Here is a 21,808-nt window from a genome sequence, read left to right on the forward strand (position 1 = left end):
CTAGTGCTGGGGACACAGAAGAACTGTCAGATCTCATAACTAAAATATTTTTATTCACAAGGATTACTCCACATATTTGTTTCCTACTTCATAATTATGTTCAAACAAGGAGAAATGTATTTTCAACCACACTGAAATTATTAGAAGTTTTAAAAACTTATTTCAAAAACTTCAACATGTTTCTAAGCTGTTCTTTTTTTAAGAAAAGCATATATTCAATTAAAGAAAAACATAATAAATAAACCAGAAATCTTCAAGAGAGCTTAATGGACTTCATGATCAATTTTGGTCTTAAGGTAAACCGGAGCACACAGATATGAGATACCTAAGTAGCTGAAGTGAACCTCATGGAAATGGAGATCTCATTTAATGTTCATAATGGCATAAAATGTATACAAAGCAAGTCATTCAACATGTTTAGATGACTTCATCATCCAGGCTACCTACAAACAATTGCCTTCTCTTGATAATGACTCAGAAAACGGATATATTACAATTAAGTTTCACTAAAAAGGGAGGAAATACAAATAAAATCATGTTTCAATAAGGCTCTTACTTTCAAAAAATCAATTTACCATACTATTTAATAAATATAATTAAGTCATGTAACATTCTAGTAACACTATATAAAAGTTGGGTTATGGTAGGTTTTTTCGGGCTATATGGCCATGGGCTAGAGGCATTCTCTCCTGACGTTTATATATATAAAAGTTGTTAACCTATGTAGATTTGCATAGAAGAAAATACTACTGATTAGAACATATTGCCCAGTTGTTAGGATATGTGGTTGGGAATAATCCTAAACCTGAAAAATGGATTAAGATAGATATAAAATGTGGAAAGTGAAGGAAGAAAAGTAAACAGATCTGAACTAATTTTTGTAAAATCACAAAAAAAAAATTAAATGAGTACTAATTAAATGAGCCTACGTCTACTGATTGGGGGAGGGTCTTTTAATATAGGTAAATCTAGTTTTCTTATAAGTATTTTTGTAACATTTAGGCAATTCAAAAATTAAACAGTTGTAATATCTGAGAAGCACATTTTCATATGTTCCTCAATAAATGAAGATGTCTGATTGACCAACAAAAATAAGTATATCATTGAGTTGAACATTATGACCATACACAGGATGTACTATTTCAAAATAAGTGAGTCGATTATTTCTGTACCAAAACTACCATAATTAAGACATAGTACTTAAAAGTCACAATACACAAGTGAACATTCATAAGTCTTCACACACATGGAAACACCACAAATCCCCCCAGAAGAAACACTTACCCGTCTACGACAGAAAGGAAGGCCTTGGGCAATGATGCTAATACTAAATATCTTCATCACAGTTTGGTGAGGAAGAGGCTCTTTTGTACTTGGAAGATCAACAGGAACCAAGCCATGATTTACAGATACTTTCCCTGGTTTTGACATTGTAGTGTTCTCTCAGTCCAAAATTATTGGCAACAAAAGAACATTACTAAAAAACCACCCTTAAAATGAAATGGTAGTATTGTATGTAACTGAGGATTTCAAAATAGGGACTCAACTTTCCACGGCCTGCTTTGTCTTTGTCTCTGGCTTCTCAATCTCTCCTACCAAGTGTCTTGACCTGCCTGGTGCTAAGTGAAGTGCAAGCTATCCTAGCATAGAACGGAATTATAAATGACTATGCCGACAGACTGTCCCTGCCAATCAAACAGTTATTGGCCCACCCATACAGTATCACTAACACATACACTGTTGAAGTAAGTCATATTAAAAATGCTTACTACTAAAATAGTTTTAAAATCAAAGTCAAGGATTTTTGAATGGGAGAGATCTTTAATATCTTCAGTGACATTAGTCTGAACTATATTAACAAGCTTTTGATAATGTAAGCTAAGCGGAAATTGCCTCTTTTAATATTGTAATTAATGAGGTACTATGATATAATATATGATATAACATATATAGTTGTATTCATGTTCAACAGTTGAAAACTACAGATAAACTGGACCACTGTTTGCTTACAGAATATTAATAGAGGTAGCTACCTGGAGGAATGAAGATGTAAATCTCTTAAAGTCCGGATAGATTAAAACTTTGCCATGATTGACATATCAGACATATTCATTTCAAAGTGTCTGCTGAAATTGTGGCTAAATTTGGATCTAATTCTTAAAGTTACAATCTAATTCTTAGAGAATTCACATTTAGACTTTTTCCCACAGAAATCTAAATGAGATTTCTCCCTTCATCCACCCCTTGATTGTGAAAGCAACTATTTTTATTTTCAAAACACTGTTAAAATTACAATCAATTTACAATCAAACATTAGCTTTGCTTCACAAAATCATTTTCATTCTAGCAAGATCAAACTAAACACAAAATATATGATCTGACTAATAAGAAATGAATGAAAAGATGGTAAAGGTATGCACATTTTATACATAGATAACATCAATGGGCAAAACCCTTTAACCGAGTTCCATAGATAGATCTAAACTTTGTTCATGTTATGTGCCTTCACAGTGCTTTCTTGGCATGATTGGTTCAGAGAGGGGTTGCCTTTGCTGTCCTTTAAAGCAGTGGTTCTCAACCTATGGGTCCCCAGATGTTTTGGCCTTCAGCTCCCAGAAATTCTAACAGCTGGTAATGTGATTTGCTCAACATCACCCCACTGGGTTTCTAAAATAGAGCAGTGATTTGAACCTTGAGCTCCCGAGTGTTGGAAGTTACAACCTACTTCAAGCTTTCCCTAATAATTTGTATATAATCCTGTTGCTTATTGCATGTATGTTCTAGTATGCAGCTTTCTTCCTTTATGATTTCCTGAGAAGTTGTGGGAGGGGCTGCAGACCACATAATCAGCTCTGAGATAAGCTCCAACTTTATAAGACTTTGGGAGTGCTCAGACCAACACTTGCCTGCTGCTGATTGTAACAAAGTTGCCCTGTGCCATTTGCACAAACTATCTCAAACATATCTGAAACTGGTAAGTTGTATACCTGTGGATGCTAGACACATGAAGTTGTGAGTAAACCAAATATGTTATTTTTAACAAAGTCTACTTCGTTTTGTTTCTTGAGTGCATGATATAAAACAAGTTGTTTTATGTGAGAGTAGGTATATTTTGGGCACTGAAAAACACTTCTGAAGCATTGCTTTTTTGGGCACTGGCATATTCTCTGTTTCCTAACAGATCAGAGACAACAGGTTATCAGTCTAACAACTGAAAGCCAAATTGCCTTGCATAATTATATCTAGATGTATACCACAAGAGAAGATTCTACTCTAAAGAGTTTTTGGCTCTTCTCTGGTTTTCCAAAAAGTTATGAACTCCAAATGGTTATGAATGCCATTTTCCAAAACCGAGTCATAACCAACGTTCAAACTACAACAATAATTGACTACACTTTTTTCTTTTAAAAAACCCCCCACATAAATACAGTTCTCAATTCACAGCTTAGCCATGGTCTATATTAACACCGATTAATCTGGGAGGACAACAGAGCATACATACCCGTAACAAAACACAATAGGAAATATACTGTAGCAAAGGCACAGGCAGGTATCCAGAAAACATTCAGAAAAATATCATGAGACTCATCCCAAACCACATCCTAATTTGTCTGCATACTATCCTTTGATCTGTAAAACCTGAAAACTCAATTGTGATATGATATTGCAAGATTCTCTAACAATTGTTTCCTTTTAACATTTGGAATATATATTGCTATTCTACTTAAAAACAAACTCTTTGAGTTGTCTCTATTGCTTCTTTTTTTAAAAAAAAATCCTTTGATCTACTATCACTTCTCAAAGGGTTAACACATTTTCAGAGCCCGTCATAAAAATGCATACATACAAAACACAGGAATTGCAAGTATGAAGATATGCAGTCTGCAGAATCCACACAGCTTGACACAGGTTGACATAGCAAACAATTGGAATGGCTAGCCATTAAGCAATTTCAAACATATCAGTTCATACTGCTTTGATTATAATTACACTAAACTAAATAAAAGGTTGTAGCATGGCCATTTGTCAAGTTAAGCTTTCATCCACATGATTCCAAGAATTCACTCAAGTTTTATTATAAGGATTTCGACTGTCCCAAGTTATTATTTGATTTTCATTTTAAATTTTAGTTTATCAATCAAAGTAGACATATGATGGAAAACACATGACATCAATCTTATGTTTGTTAATGGAGGTTTGAAGATACAATGTAGTTTAACAGATACTATGCCCAGAGGTTTATAAAACACATACAAAAACAATTCCTTGCAGTGAATATAAATACAAGGGAGTATTGCTGTAATATCTATGAAGAATCAATTGACATGCTATTTGAAACTTGAATTATTAAAAACCTCAATGTGAATTATGAAGATAGTGTAATTTTGAATGATATACCATAAATAACAACAAAGATTGCTTTGCTACATTTCTTGCAAGAAGGGGGCAATTAAAGAAGTTACAAGATTCTTGGTAAGCCTGGTTGATGAGCATCTGCCTTGAAATGTTAATGAATGAGTATGGCAACATTTTGAAACACTTGCATGGGACCTTTCTCCTATATTACAGACTGCTTTTTGAAATTGATTATATATTTATGGTCCACCTCATTTTTTAAAAAAAATGAGCCCTTTGCAACCATGATAAGATGTTGTGGTTGCAGCGGGGGGGGGGGGGGGGGGGGTAAACAGGACAGATTAGAAAGCTCTAAATTCAAGTTGTCTCTGATATAAGCACAGCAGATTGCCTCTGAAGATAGTTCAGAAGCTGCAATTACTGCAGAAATTGGTGGCTTGATTGCTAACTGAAGCGCCATATCATGAGAGGACAACACCCATGCTGCAACAGGCCGAATACAAAGTGCTGGTAATTACCTATAAAGTCCTAAACGGTTCGGGTCCAGGCTATTTGTTAAATCATCTCCCTGTATAGACCATCACGTACATTGCTGTCTACAGAAGAGGCCCTCCTCTCAGTCCCACCCCTGTCACAAGCTTGGTTGGTGGGAATGAGAGAGAGGGCCTTCGCTGTGATTGCTCCCTGTCTCTGGAACTTCCTCCCGAAAGAAATAAAAATGGCCCCTACCCTCCTCTCCTTTAAGAAACGTCTAAAAACATACCTATGCACTTTAGCATATGGAAAGAGGAGGATTAGGACTGTTGGCTAATCTACATGTATTAGGTGGCTGTTATGATACATCTTAGATGAAACATAGTTGTTAATGTAATGTCTCATCATTTGTTTTTTAGGTTGTATATTGTAATGTTTATTTTGGTTTTTATGTCTTAATTGCTTGTTTTTGTTTTATTTTGATGCTTAATTCCTTTGTTGTAAGTTTTCTGTTGTTACTATTCATTATTTTGTATTATTTGATTTGCCTGTACCTATTTTGAGGCATTGAATGTTTGCCTTTTTATGTGCAAACCACCCTGAGTCCTTCTGGGGAGAGAGGGCAGTCTAGTCATAAATTATTATTATTATTATTATTATTATTATTATTATTATTATTATTAGAAACACAACAAGTTGAGTCCACAGCAGACAATATCACTCTATTGGCCGTTGTATTGGATTCACACATCAGACATTTCCCAAGTGTCTAGGACTGTGTGATGTATCGGCAAATAATGTGTGCAGATCCCAGTAAGACGGCCTTTTGCAGCTGGCAGATGGTAATTTTGTCAGCGCCAATTGTGTTTAAGTGCAGGCCAAGGTCTTTAGGAACTGCACCCAGTGTGTCGATCACTACTGGGACAACCTTTACTGACTTGTGCCAAAGTCTTTGAAGTCTGATCTTTAAATCCTCATATCGTGTCAGCTTTTCCATTGTTTCTCTTCAATCCTGCTGTCACCTGGGATTGCAACATCGACGATCCATACTTTGTTTTTTAACACAATCATGAGGTTAGGAGTATTGTGCTCCAAAACTCTGTTGTTGTTGTTGTTGTTGTTGTTATAAAATTATTATTGGATTTGATGCTTAGAGAATGGGCCAAGGCTATTTCTCCTACACTCCAGACCTGATCTGGACAGAATAACTCTACTTAGTATGTTTTTAATGTAATTAATTGATTTTATTGTTTAGAGTTAACCCTGCACAAATTGATTTTACTTAAACAATTTGTAAAATCGCCATATAGGATGGTATATAATGTTTGAATAAATAAATGCAAGGTGAAGACCACACTCTCTCTATATAAATTTCAGCGTCATACATCTTCTGTTTTACAGCTGGAAAATAACCATGCACTCCTGCACACAGAGAACCAATACTTATATATTAACAAAATGCATTAGTCAGATACATTACAAACATAAGACCTCTCATTCCCTCTGTGTATGTGTGTATGGCTGCATGCATATAAATTGCTAAATCACAGTTAATTTCTCTACCTGTTTTTAAAATTCACATTTCAGGAACATTTGTCTACACTCCTACATCAAATATTTCATAAAGTATTTCAGATATGTAACACAAACTCAGCTGCATCATCCTATATACTTCAAACATTTGAAAAATGCCAGACCAATCCTTATCAGCTATACTATGCTTTATCTGATGATTAAGTTTAAGTCTTCGTTTGTCTCAGGGTAGTAGAAGCTATTAAAAGAACTATTACAGTTGCTCTTAAAGAATTTGGCTACTGATTGCTCTTTTTACAGGTATTCCATTTAAAAGATGCATTATGAGACAGCAGAGCAAACAAACTTTCATATGAATGTCCACATGGAAAGAAAAAATATATAAATAACACTACTATCAATTGTTTCATAAGCGTTATCTTCTTTGTCAGCTATCTTCTTTCCATTAGGCTTGAAATATTTCACTTTAAGGTGTCATGTTAAAAAGCTTTATGCACTTCTGAGAAGTTACAAATGTGAACAAACAATTGAAAACAGCAACACGAAATTATTTAAATAGCAGTAGAAAAATTGTTAAGACACCGGATTCAATATTTAATTGAGCGAAGAGTGTGCAACCCGTTAAAACAATTTAATTCATCTTGTGAAAAACTGTATGTTTTGTGGCCATGGGTTTGCCTTTCTAACTGTTTATACAACTTTCTATTTATACATATATCAAAGAATGTCAGACGTGCCATGACCAATGACATTATTATATAATTTTAAAATTTATTCATTTTACAGCGCACTCTTTTAATGCATCTTGAGCATACATATAAGTTAGAGATTGCCCATCAAATACATAACCTAACAAATGGAAAACGAACCAAATGCAGCATGGCATTCAAACGATAGCAGCAGTCAAAGCTGCATAATCCTGTTCAGCTGGCATACTGAAAAGGAGTGTAGGGTTATTAATAAAGCTGGAGATATGTGAAGTAAAGAATGTTTGAGGTTCAAAAAAGGAAGGAAGAGGAAGGCGGGGGGAAGGAGGTAGTCTGAGACAGATTGGAATTCCAGTTTTGTCTTGTCTATTTTTCCTGTGCTCGGGTGGTCTAAATAGGCCTAAAATAGAGCTTTACACAAATGGAATTAATCATAAATCTACCAGGATTTAATAATTCATGCCAGCCTTGCTTCAGACATCCAGCAAACGCCATCACTAGTTTAAACAGTCTGTGGGTGATCCACTAGATGACTCACTGGTTTTGTCGTGATTTTAGTAGCAATAATTATTTAACTGACATTGCACTCATAAGGTTTCTGTGATTCAGTAATTAATGCCTAGCAGTTTAGAAATAAATGCTCCACACTGGGTATCATATTAGGTTTTCACAGGATCAGTAAAAAATATAGACACAGGTGACTGTAAAGCTGTTCCTGTTCAGTCCTCGATTCTCTCTATGCTGAGAAAAGTTAGGAATTACTTTCAAAATGTCACCAATACCTGGTAGCTGAAAAGTATTTTGTTGAAAATCATATCAAGTGCCAAGTATTAATTTTGTTAACAAGAAGCTGGACATCTGTGGCATTTATCAGTGAGCGTGGAGAATGGGGATTAAGAGACATTGGGTGCCAAGCCAAAAATCACAGATGCATGACCTTTGGCAGGTAGGTGTGCTAGTATGTGCTACATTGGCATAATAATGGGGATTAAAGAAGAGATCCATTCTTAGTAGAAATATCAACATTTCTTGGTGTAGATTTTACTGAGTTTCCATGAAGTCCCTTTGAATTTTCTTTCCACCCTTGCTTCATATTCAGTTGTAATATTTGTATGTACACAATGTTAACACATTTTCCCTAATTTGTCTAAAGATTATTTCTGCATATTTTTCCATTATGTACTAATTTCAATGTGTGAATCAAGTGCCATTTTTAAATATGGTCAGAATCTGACCAAGACACTACAGAAGCATAATCATTATTCAAGCTTCCTCAGAAGCACTTGATTGTTCTGAATTCACATACACAACCATCTTCACACACATATTAACCAAACCATCAGAATAAACTATTACACAAAATCAGTATTAACAAGATGCAGACATGATTTTTGTCATCTTTCATATTACCAATATGTCAATTTGCACAGACCAGCATACACCAATCTTTTTTTTTTAATCACAGGTTCCTTCCTAAAATTCTTATGCAATGTAAGCAATCACATCTGTGCTACCTGAGTCACAAGTTGATGACTCTTGTCTCCTGAATAGTTACTCTCTATTCATCCGGCAAAGAATTATACAACTGCTCCCGTTCATTCAAAAGGTGAAAGGAACCAGTGGACAATGTGGTCTTGGAGCTTTCCGGGCAGTAGGTCACTAGGCAATGTAAATAGCAAAACACTTCATTCAAAGTCTCATTAGTCTTCTTCCTCAGAATGCTTATCTTCAAATACACTCAGCACTTGAGCCAAGCTGTTCCTAAACTCAATTGGTAGCCACAAATCTGAGTTTACAAGCCTATCACATATTCATCAACAGGAACATGGAAGTCACTGCATAATGTTCAAATGCTCAAATTGCTATTATGTCCATCCCCTATAGGCACCAAAGTTGCCTCAGCGGGCCAGGTACCTCTGGCTTCTACCACCATTTGCCCACCCAGTAATTCAAAAAAGCCAGAAGCAGTGCCACGTCAGAAAAAAAAGTGATTACTGCTTCTTTGAGGCTGTCCTTCCTTTTTGCCACTTAACTTTTTTTTAATCATGTCAGAAGCGACTTGAGAAATTGCAAGTCACTTCTGGTGTGAAAGAATTGGCTGTTTCCCGAGACATTGCCCAGGGGATGCCCGGATGTGTTACCATCCTCTCATGTCCCTACATAGGAAGCTGGAACTGACAGACAGCAGCTCACCCCATCTCGCAGATTTGAAGTGCCGACCTTCAGGTCAGCAATTCAGCCGGCACAAAGGTTTAACCCACTTTACTGAGAGAAGGGGTATGTTATGTTTGTATAAGACTTAACATACAGCATTCACATTGACATAGTTTTGTTTAGTTTATTTTTAAAAGTAAAATTTCTAGACTTACACACGAGGCTATAGGACAACAGTATATAAAATAAAACATAATCTCTAAATCATGTGTTCGAACAGGGCACAGGGTTACAGCCTGTGTTGGATGGGGTCACACTCCCCCTGAAGACACAGGTTCGCAGCTTGAGTGTGAACTTGGACTCATCGCTGAGCCTGGAACCCCAGGTTTCAGCGGTGACCAGGGGAGCATTCGCACAGTTAAAACTTGTGCGCCAGCTGCGCCCATACCTTGGAAAGTCTGACTTGGCCACGGTAGTCCACAGTCTGGTTACATCCTGTATAGACTACTGCAACACTCTCTACGTGGGGTTGCCTTTGAAGACTGCTCGGAAACTTCAAATGGTCCAACGTTCGGCAGCCAGGTTGCTAACAGGAGCGGCACTCAGGGAGCATACTACTCCTCTGTTGCGCCAGCTCCACTGGCTGCCAGTTTGCTACCGGGCACAATTCAAAGTGCTGCCGTTAGCCTATAAAGCCCTAAATGGTTCTGGCCCTACTTACCTCTCCGAACGCATCTCCTCCTATGAACCGACTAGAACACTAAGATCATCTGGGGAGGCCCTGCCCTCTGTCCCGCCTGCATCACAGGCGTGTTTGGCGGGGATGAGAGACAGGGCCTTCTCAGTGGTGGCCCCTCGGCTGTGGAATACCCTGTCTGCAGATATCAGATTGGCCCCCTCCCTGCTGGCGTTTCGGAGGAAAGTGAAGACCTGGCTGTTCGAACAAGCATTTGATTAAACAGTGTAATTGAACATAGGAATGGAATAATGGATGATGAGACTGGATTCTGATGTTACTGTTGAGGCGCTAATGATTGTTATTCTGATGTTAATGATTTATGTTACAATTGTTTTTAATTGCCCTATACTTGTCTTGTGATGTTTTGTATCGATGTTGTTCACTGTTTTGAGTCGCCTGAGGGCTGAGAAAAGCGGTATATAAATAAAGTAAATAAATAAATAAATAAATTCTGGGAGTTCTTAAGCATTCTGAAAATATTCAAATTACTCTATTTTTGTGATTTATATTTCAAGTGGTCTTGATTTCAATTACAGCTTTCAAGCACAGAATATTTGTGAAATGGAATATTGTAGAACAGGTCTGCACAACCTGTGGTCCACCAGGTGTTTAGCTCCCAGAATTCCTGCTTATTGGACAAGTTGGCTAAGCTTTCAGAGAGTTGGAGTCCCAAACACCTAAATGACCACAGGTTGTGTAGGTTTGCTGAAGAGTTTAACATTCTTTTTTCAAAGAAGAGGGACAATCACCCAAAATACAGATTAAATAACACATAAATCACAACTACAGGAAATTAAACAACAACCTGCATAATGCTACTAGTTGTATTTTGGATTTATGCTAAATAGCATATGTAAAACAGGTCATTATACTAAGAACCTTGCCATATAAATAGAATGTATCTCTTTAATTTTAATTAACTCTTTAAGTAGTGGTTTAATTTCAAGGAAATCCCTTGAAATATGTTCAGAGACTGATTTAGAAAATTTCAAATCTGTACTTTTTATTAACATAATTGTATCATTATTGTCAATAAGAGATAAAAAGATCTGATCTTTTTTGATAAGCATCACTTGCGTGTAAGAACCACTGATGAAGCTTAAAAGTATATTTTTCACACAAAAAATTGGAAAACTGTATTTAAGCATCTAATGGCACCCTCTAGTGCCCATACATTTAACAGCCAACTTTACTAAAACATTTAGAATATCTGTAGCTATCCTAATGCAAAAGTCTGAATCCTATTTGTGATCCCAACCACAGTTGACCCACAATTGACCTAATTATTGAATGTTTATTTATTTATACCTCGCCCTTCTCACCCCGAAGGGGACTCAGCGGCTTTACAAAATTGCGGCAAAAATTCAATGTCACATCATATAAATAACGTAAAGGTATCACATTAAATTGCAAAACAATTAAAGCATATAAACAATAAAAACATATAAGACCATAAAACAGATTAAAACATAAGAGAGTGCCAAATCATACTTTCCAAGTTTCAAGTTTTTCCATGGACATTATTCAGACTACAAGGTTAAATTCAAATTTCATTACTATAAATGCTTGTGCACAAAGCCACATCTTTTGCTTCTTCTTGGAAACCAGGAGGGATGAGGTCAATCACTGGGGAGGGAGTTCCACAACCCAGGAGTCACCACTGAGAAGGTCCTGTCTCTTGTCCCCACCAGTTGCGCTTATGAAGGGGGTGGGACAGACAGCAGGGCCTCCCCAGCAGATCTTAAAGCTCTAATTGGCTCATAAAGGGAGGTGTATTCAGACAGGTAAGTTTTCAACGTTTGTGAAAATATCCTTGATTCAAAGTATTTACTCCATTTGGGACAATTCATGCCATAGTCATGGTATAAGGATATCCTGATAAACAACAATAATTTAGAGTATTCTTAGCAAATGCATTTATGTCTGCAAAAGTATAAGCTGCACAGCACCTTTCAATTCAAAGAAAACCTGCATATGGTATGCTATAAAAGTAGGAAGAGGATCTCTCCAAGCTATCAGGTGACACTTCTGGATCTACATCTTAACAACAGTAAAAATACAACAAACCAAGACTATATGACAGAAGCAGTATAATAAAAAACACTATCCCATTTTCAAATGCTCAAGGAAAGGACCGGGGGGGGGGGGGGGGCGGGGGAGTATGCCTCCAGAGTGGTACAAACTATGATCCCTTCCACACTGCCATACAAAATTCAGATTATCTGCTTTGAATTGGATTATATGGCAATGTAGACTCACATAATCCAATTCAAAGCAAACAAGATGAAACAACAGGACGCGAGAGAAATCTACCCCTAGGAAAGGAAATTCACTCCTGGAAGAGTTATCATGGAGAAAAGATGTCTCCACTAAAGTTTTATCACCAAAACTTTCCTTACACTATCCAAAGTTTTAAAATATATTATTTTGAGATGGAGTTACATTTAAAAATTGTACTTGATCCAACTTACATACAGATTTAACTTAAGAATAAACCTACAGAATCTATCCTGTCCATAACTTGGGGACTGCCTGTACTTCAAAACTGAATAAAATTCAACACTTCAGAAAAATATGATGAAGCAAGTGAATGGTGTTCACTTCCCTGAAAATATAATCCCCACAATTAATCATGCAGATGACAGCTTCATGTTGCAGGGATGATTTTATTTTGGAAGGTATTTGGTTAGGATTGTGGCCACGCACGTGACACCGGTATTGTTTAAAATCAAGAATATCTCAGAATGGCATACTAAAAGCTAGATCTCGTAACAACTGAAAATCTGTGGAAAGATTTGAAAGCCGTTTTTCACCAGTGGTCACCATCTAACCAAGCAGAACAACAAATGTCAGTTTGTTTTTGTTTATCGCAATGAAGTATTCTGAAGTCAAAAGAAGTACTATACAAGTAAGACACAAAAAATCAGAACTTGTAAAACCCAAAACTTTTCTCATCCTGGAAAGAGACAGACACATAAGCCAAACAAGTATTAAAAATAAGATGTCTTGATAATATATTCACTATGAATACATCCGGGTTCAGATATTAAAACGAAGAACTTGAAATATTCTCCAATAAAATCATCCATGTTGTTTCAGTTAATCTTTCTTTTACAAAATTGTGATCAAAATTTCACTTGCCATCAAATATTTTTTAAATGGCATATTTCTTATAACACTAAAGGTCTGACTATAGAAAATATAATGAAACTGTTGTGTGCGTTATTGATTTCTTTTCATAATAAAGGACTTTTTTTTTACTAGTGATATACAATGCATCACAGTAAAATAAACACATAAGTACATCAATACATAGTAAATCTGCATTTACTTTTATAAATAATGTAGTCCTATGTTTTTGTCTTTTTAAAAAGAATATAATTACTCACCTTTGATTTTATGTAGAATGGAGATGACTGCTGATGTATTGCTAAGTCCAATATGCTATTTGAATTTGTGACACTATTACTATTTGTGTGTTCATCATCTCTGCTGCTTTCATCAGACTGATCAAAATCATCACTGTCCTGGTCCATTTCTTCCTCTTCCTCCATCTCCTCCTCCTCTTGTTCGCCAGCATGTTCATCATCTTCCTCCTCTTCTGGGTTGCCAGAATATTCTTCATCCACTGCAATAAACCTGTTGTTGTTTTCTTCCAATCGCTCTTGCTGGGACTCATTTCTTTGACAATGTCCAGGATCCCCTCCACCTATTTCCCCATTCCTTGCAGCATGAACTTCCTCTTGTTGTCTCAATTGTTGCTGTTGCTCCTCCTCTACAACTCGATTCATCTGCTCTTCATCCACCTGGCTTGAGGAAGCATTACCTCGAAAAGACCCACCAGTTCGTCGTCTCTTACTGCCAACAGACAGCAGTTCCTGATTCATTTCCAAAAGCCAGCTTGCTACTTCTTGGACCTTTGCTAGACTATCTGAAGAGGCAAAAGTTTTCACATTCTAGAAAAGAGAGAAAAGCAGAAATGGTTATAAGGATAATATGCTGCCTCAACATATAAACCTGGACTTCAACTTTAATTCCAACCCAAAACGTAGATACATTTCAAATAAAGATATGTAATATGGACAGTGCAATATCAAATTAAGCACTCTTTCAAGCCATTTAACAAGTAATTACATTAATAACTTTAGATTAATTCTGGTGTGCCGAGATAGAAAAAAAATATGAACACTGAACAAGAAACAACACCTATTAATGTAAACTTTGCGGCCCACAATTTTTAGATTGAGCATTCTGGACAGTCTCAATTACAATTACAATTATGTAGATAATAAAATTAATTTTTAAACCTCTTTCTAACCATACTTTTCTTCACAATTGGCTAAGAAGATGGTGTTTTAATAATTTCATTAGCAATCCACCTTAGGCAGCACACACCAAAGTCTGGTTAATGAATGCATAAAACCATAGGAAAAAAATTTCAACACTAAGAAACCATGTAGAAGGGTTATTCTGTAGGACAGAAAAGTTTGTCTAACATGTTGATGCCATCATCAAATCCAGAAAAGCCAATATGTTCTCACTGTAACTTGCTAAAACAAAGGATTATACTATGGGTGAAGGTGTTCATGGAGGCAATTCCACTCTTCTAAAAACACGCCTGTTTAAAATTTAATCAGCAGTGTCCTCTCCAAAAAGCAAACTCATGTTGAGGATCTGAAAAAGTTACACAGATGTTACCATATTAAATTATGATACACATATTTTTCATTTCCTGCCTGGATGATAAATGATCACCTTTACTTTCATTCTGGTGATTTCAAGTCAACAGGTGCCTCTGTGTGTGTGTGTGCGCGCACACACACACACAAGCTGAGGGAGGGCACATTTGGAAGAGAAAGTAAGACAATGTTGATGAGTTCTTATGCTTATAATTCCCCAAATCAGAGGCAAGGCCCATCAAACAAGACTAGAAACTTAGTTACATCTTTAATTTAAAAAGTGAAACTCTTAGCTAAACAAAACATAAATCTCTTCCCAAATATCTAACTGAATTAATGGAATGATTACTTTTCTGTTTATATGTAATTTAAAACAACTTAAAGAGTTTCAAAAGAAAAATAGGAATTATGTATATCTTTACCTGGAATATGTCATAAATCATAAACGTACTATGCTGGGCAATTTGAAAACTAAATATATTCACTGTACACGCCTTCTGAACCAACACTGAGGGTAATCGAACTTTTCAATTTTACTGGAAATGTAACACAGAATAAAATTTCATAGTAAACCTACACAGTTAATCCAATTTCAGACTGATGTTTGGCTTACTTTTTAAAAATATTCAGTCATTCAAAACCCTATTTTGTAAAAGTTTATATGAAATTAATTGTGGCATGTATCGGTTTGATGGCATTCACACTGATTTTAGTAGAACACTGTAATAAAAGAAACCTAACCCTGTGTATAAATATAGATGAGACACACATATATTTATCAGAAGCACATAATTTCAGTTTCTATAGTTTTATTATAAGGTACACTGTTATTAGGTGCACAATTATATAACACACACACATTTTTGCTACAGAAAACTTTAATCAGACTTAGCCTCTAAGAACAAATATCATTTAGGAACAACCATACAGGGTCAGGCCTAGTTCTTAGAAGGAAGACTGAAAAGTGTTACTAGTTATTGGCAAAATTCAAAAAGTAATGACAAACCTATGCTAAATAAATCTTGCCCAGAAACCCTATGACAGGGTTGTCATAAAACAAAAACACAACAAAAATCAGAAAATAAAATAACATAAAATACAAAAATACAAAATGTAAATATACAGCACAGCAATATAAAATCAAAACAATAAACCACTAATAATGAACACAATGGTCAGGGCCAGTTCAAAGATTAAAATTTTAAAACACTGGGAGATAGGACAGTGTAAAATATCAGGAAGGGGATCCGGGGGATAAGGTAAGAGTTCATTGCACAAACCAGAGAATAAAGTACTTCTGAGATCATTTTATGCAGAGTTTGGTCAGGGATTATAATTCTATATTCTACTGATGAAGTAATTAAATCACCAGATATACCTCACTGGCACAAGGAGATAATTTACACTTTAAAATACTACTGATTACAGCTGTTATAATTATGTGGTTATATGTACACCTTTAAGAAAAAACTACTTATTGTGTTCAGGCTCCATTTCATAATTGACAAAACAGTTTTATAATTGACAGAATAGTTTCAACTCAGAATGAACATCAACACCTCATGTGATATCACAAGCTGTTTTTCAATTTCTCCCTTTGCATTGGGGGAAGGGGACAGATATTCAAAAAAACCATGTATGGAAACATTGAACTAGCTTCTTGGATTCTGGTCAAAAATTCTATAATGATGCATAAAACGACAACAAATGCAACTGGTATGTCACAAATAAAATAGAACAAAATTAATGATATTACATCTATCAGGTAGAGTGCTATAGGGCTGCACCTTATGTCTCATGTTGTTTAATATCTATATTAAGTCACTGGGCGAGACCATCAAGAGACTGGGGATTGGATGTTACTATTGTGCTGACAACTCTCGGCTCTATTTCTTCCTTTCATTGAAGGCAGCATAAAAAGTGCTGGGCCAGTGTCTGGATGAGGGCCAATAAACTGAAACTGAATCTCCAAAAGATGGAGGCTCTGTGGATTGGTGGCTTGTCAGTTCCAGGAATTGGGCAAAACTATCTGTGCTACAGGTGGTTGTGCTCTCCTTGAAGAAACACATGCATAGATTGAGAGCATAGCTGAACCAGTCTTTGTTATTCCTGGTACATGCTTCAGAGTGCTTGGGGTCAAGAATTGACCGATTTACAACTTTTCCTAGCTACATGAGTCCAGTCAGTCTAATCAGGGTATACTCTTATTTATTTATTTATTTGCAGCTTTTGTATTCCGCCCTTCTCACCCCGCAGGGGACTCAGGGCGGATTACAGTGTACACATATATGGCAAACATTCAATGCCAATTTTTGACATACAACATATACAGATATAGACATAGTCAGAGGCTATTTAACTTTTTCTGGCCGCCAGGGGAGCTGTTGCCTTCATCGTCCATCTGCGACACTGCTGAAGTACTTCCGCATTCCCCGCATGCTTTTTGCTGGAGTACTTGCTGGAGTCTTTTTTATGGCCTCATAAATTAGTTAATTTAGCCTCCCCACACTTTAAAGTGGTACCTAATTTTCCTACTTGACAGATGCAACTGTCTTTTGGGTTGCAAAGGTCGACAGCAGGCTACACAATTGGTTGGAAACCCACTCCAACCCTGACTGGCTTCGAACTCATGACCTTTTGGTCAGAGTGATCTTACTGCAGCTGACACTCAGCCTGTTGCGCCATAATGCGGATGTTAGTACAAAACACTACAGACTGTTTGCTGATTGTAATACCGACAGCACTGAACTGTTTTCAATGTGCTTCTGATCCAGCTTTAGGGACTTATGATGACATCCACAGTCCTAAATGAGGTGAGATTTTGAAATATGAAGAAGCACCTTTCGCTATCTATGCCTGACTGAAAAATGCGGTCTGCTCAATATGTCCTTCTTTGCTTCCCACCAGCAAGATCAGCACTTTGTGTAAGGGCAGAAGGGGTTTTTCTTAATTGTGCCATTCCAATAGTAGAATGCTAATGGCTTTATCCCAACCACAAGTAAAAACATGGCATTTAATTACAGATTTGGGGGCCTACCAGTTTTCTTCCAAAATACACGTGCATATGGTTTAAAACTATTTTAACCTTTAAAGCCGTTGTTTTAACTAGATAATTCTTTAATAGCTTTTTAGACTGCTTAAATTATTGTTATTGCTTTAAATCTTATGCACAGTTCTTTTAAATTGCTTAAATGTATTTCACTTGTATGCCACCCTGAGATGCTGTGATATAGTGCAAAATATATCGATCAATCAATATATTCTTTAGAAAACTAATACCAGAGATGATAAAACATCAATACACTGTGTAACTCAATTTTTGTTTCTGTGTTATACATGTCATTTCCTAATTGATTCTATCATAAAAAACGTGGGAAAAGTTTATTAAAGTGTAAAAACTTTGTTTCTGTGAGCATCCTGCAGCACATTTTGCTATACATTTTCAATGAGTATCTTATTAAGTCCCAACAAATGCAACATAGCATGTGGCAGCCACAAAAACAAAGTTTCTGGAGTATAACAATCACTTTCAAAGTAAGTACCACACAGTTAAACAGGAATAACACTTTCAAATTAGGAACAGAGTTTTTTCAAATTTTATTACATAGCGATGGGGAAAGCTTTTAGAGGAGTAGTAAACCTATTATTAACTATATTTTAGTTATTACAGGAAAAGAGATTTAAAGATGGGCTAAAAGCTAACCTTAAAAACTGTGGTAAAGACACTGGGAACTGGAAAGCCCTGGCCCTTGAGCACTCTAGCTGGAGTTCAGCTGTGACCAGCAGTGTTGTGGAATTTGAAGAGGCATGAACCGAGGGAGAGGCACATCAAGCCAACCCTGATCAAGACTGCCTTCTACCTGAAAACTGATTTTCTTACTGTGGAAGAACATGCAGGTCAAGAATAGGGCTCTACAGTCAGCTACATACCCACCACCAAGACACTACACTTGGAAGGCAGCGGGAGATCGCCTAAGTAAGTAAGTATTACATGATCAAGCATAACATCAAACAAAATTAGCAATACTCCCTTGACTTATTATTCTTCCTTAGCAATTAATTCTACAAAGAAAAATTTAAATATCATCTTAGCCCAAACTTGCTAGGGTTACCTTGGGAAAAGCCCTTTCTTTTTGCCTCAGTGCTGTGCCAATAGAGATATATAACTGCCTGACCCGTGAGAGCTGATTTAGGGATGAAAAATAGCGTCTAAATAAGTAAAAAGTACTTGGACAACCCTAAAACACTGTACGCACATCACTTTCATGATCTTCTCAAGCATCCTTTCAGAAATAATACCCAAACACCTTTGACTATGGAAATATAGTTTCTTTTTTCCAAAATGAGATTGAAATATTGAGGTTTAGCTATAATTACAACAGAATAGTTTTAAAAGTATTACTGAACATAGTTAAGGTTTTAGCTTTCAAACCTAAACAAGTGAGGCAATTTCTCTATTTTTCCACTAGAGTGCAGCCTCTTCTACAGATCAAGATAACTTCGAAAAGCCAGGAAAAAGTTTTCAAATTTTTCAATGAACACTGGTTGTCAGTCATTAGCAACAGAACTGCAGCATTCATTTTGTAATTTTAATGCTTTTTCATTAACAGGTTCTCACCTATTAAGGAATACTAAGGCTCATTATAAAGAAAACCACTAGAATAACCACAAACATCTTGTTTGGCTACAAGTCTAATATGGGAATAGAAAGCTACTGAAGTTTTGTAAAGTTGCTATCATTTACCATGGAAAAAGCAACATGTTCAGGACCAGGGTGTGTTTTTACCACTGAAGCATTATAATAGATTTGTAGGAGAAAACAGTCCTCACAAATCAGCAGGTGAAGCTGAATTCTGTATGACAACTTTCATTACGTGTTTTTAATTAACTGCTCTAAGCAAATGAAAAAGTTATATATATATAATTTAACTGTTCCTTTAAAAGGAATACTTTGACATGAGAACTAAAAGGTGAATGTTTTCAATGTAGAGAAACACCAATTTAAAACTTAATATTTCCAAATGGTTAACATCTATATACCACTTTCATGTGTTCAAATCATTATCACATTGACAACAACTGTTAGTCTCATTATTATCTCCCATACTATAGATGAAAGCATCAAAAGATGACTGAATGGCTTTCCTAAAACCACTGAATAAAGACTCAAACCAAATACAAATTTGTTTCTACTTCACCTTTTAATCCAGTTTCCCCAAAACCAAACTTCAAAACCATGAAAAATTCAAACCATGAAAACAATACCTTTGGAACAAACTACTTCTTTGCTCATTGTTTTCAGTAAAGGAATCCAGATATAAATTCTAATGTATATTTTATAACTCTGCTTCCTCATTATGTATCATACCTGCCTCTCTCCTTCATAAGACCCTTTCAAATGTCTTCCCTCTCCCTTTCACTACCTATGTCTATCAGAAATTTTTAATTCCGGCTGGACCGTAATGTTGTTTTTGTTGCAAGTGGACCTTTTCAACCTATGACAGCTAGAACCCTTTCCTTATACCCTCCTGCCCTTCTGCTGTCAGTTACAAAGTCATGCCTTTGACATCCTTCCTTTCCTGATCTGCAGGAGCAACAGGCAATTTCCATTCATTGCTGAGAGAAAAAACAGAAGCTTATAAATAAGAAAACATCACTGTGTTTTGTGTGTTATCTTTCTAATCCTGCCTCCAACAGAGAACACACTCAGAAAATACCCTTCTTATAACCATAATGGGACCATTATATTGAGAGTGCTGGAATAAGCAGAGAAATACCAAGATGGTATGTGGCGTGTGTTTTAAACGAAGTGGTTTTTATGTAAGCTGCTATGACTTTTTGGAGTGACTAGGAAGGAGAGATGAAATTAAGCTGAGATGAAGCAGGGATCAATTGCTCACCAAAGTCTGTAACAAAAATATTTATTAATTTATTTAAGGCATTTATATCCCACCCTTCTCATCCGAAGGGGACTCAGGGCAGCTTATATAAGTAGCATTATTCCTTGCCCAAACAACAACTAAAAGCAATTAAACAACAATTGAAAACAACATTAAAACCACATAAGTAAACATTAGAAGACTACTGTGCATATATCCAAAGCCAGACAATCAAATAATCATATTCATCAACCCAAGGCCAATTCCAACCATATTGCACAGATAATTATGCTGGGCCAAATGTTTGCTCCCAAAGTCAAGTTTTCACTTGTCTGCAAAATGACAGGAAGGAAGGGGCTAGTCTAATCCCACTAGGGAGTTCCACAGCCGAGGGGCCACCACTGAGAAGGCCCTGTCTCTTGTCCCCCACCAGCCGTGAAGGTTGTGGGACTGAGAGCAGGGCCTCCCCAGGAGATCTAAACCTCCATAAAGGTTCATAGAGGGAGTTGCATTCGGGCAGGTAAATTGGGCTGGGAAGTAAAAACAGTTTGATCCCTAATAGCTCCACAAGCTTGTTGAGGGCCCCACCACCACAGCCTCATGCTGCAGCTACAGGGAATGGAAGATGCCACTGAAAAATCATATATCAAATTATACCACCATATAAATTACATAATGAAGCAAGTCATTTTCATCATGTCATACAGCAGAAAAGGAATGAATAGGTCCTCCATTCTTTGTGCCATACTTTGCATTTGTATTCTCAGAAAAAAAATAAACATTGTGCTACCAGAGGATGAGGATCTAATGCTTTTTGCTGTTAGAAGATTGGAAATTGAAGTGATGAAAGATGAGGAGGTTTTTAAAAGACATGAGGAGTTAGGGAAGAGCTGAGGAAGTAAGACACACCTTGTTACTGTCATTAGGAAACAACATTAGAGATAGTGTTTCGCATCCTGCCAGTGAACTTATACATAATGTGAAAAAGCACAAAGAAAAAGATTCACGCTTTAAACTTCATGAATGGGTGTGATGGGAATAAAGGCTAGACTGAAAGGCAGGTGCGCCTAGTCAATTCAGACCAAAGAAATTCCAACGGCCATCAACAATCCATCCCTTTTTAAACACCAATACAATTCTGTTCGGATTCCCCCAACCTTCAGATGCCTTCCACTCCAGATAACATCACTATCTAGATACTTACTTCTGCCTAAATATGCCTGGGGAAGGAGGGAAGATTGTGGTGCGCCTCCTAAAACAAGCCATCACAGCTTTTTCTTGCTAAGA

General features: G+C 36.4%; 1 protein-coding gene across 3 annotated transcripts in view; it reads right to left on the reverse strand.

The window, feature by feature from the left end:
• FBXW7 (F-box and WD repeat domain containing 7) overlaps positions 1–21,808 on the reverse strand; it is a 147,471-nt gene that overhangs the window by 75,320 nt on the left and 50,343 nt on the right. For 2 of the 3 annotated variants that reach the window (XM_060778836.2, XM_067468692.1), the window contains exon 2: positions 13,353–13,919. In XM_060778836.2, the coding sequence (XP_060634819.2) occupies positions 13,353–13,850 (498 nt within the window). In that variant the 5' untranslated portion in view covers positions 13,851–13,919. Of the gene's footprint in view, positions 1–1,284; positions 1,634–13,352; positions 13,920–21,808 lie in introns of those variants that run through there. The other variant, XM_060778838.2, reaches the window with a different exon arrangement.

This window comes from Anolis sagrei, chromosome 5 (genome assembly GCF_037176765.1).
Source record: "Anolis sagrei isolate rAnoSag1 chromosome 5, rAnoSag1.mat, whole genome shotgun sequence".
In the NCBI taxonomy this organism is placed as follows: Eukaryota; Metazoa; Chordata; class Lepidosauria; order Squamata; family Dactyloidae; genus Anolis; species Anolis sagrei.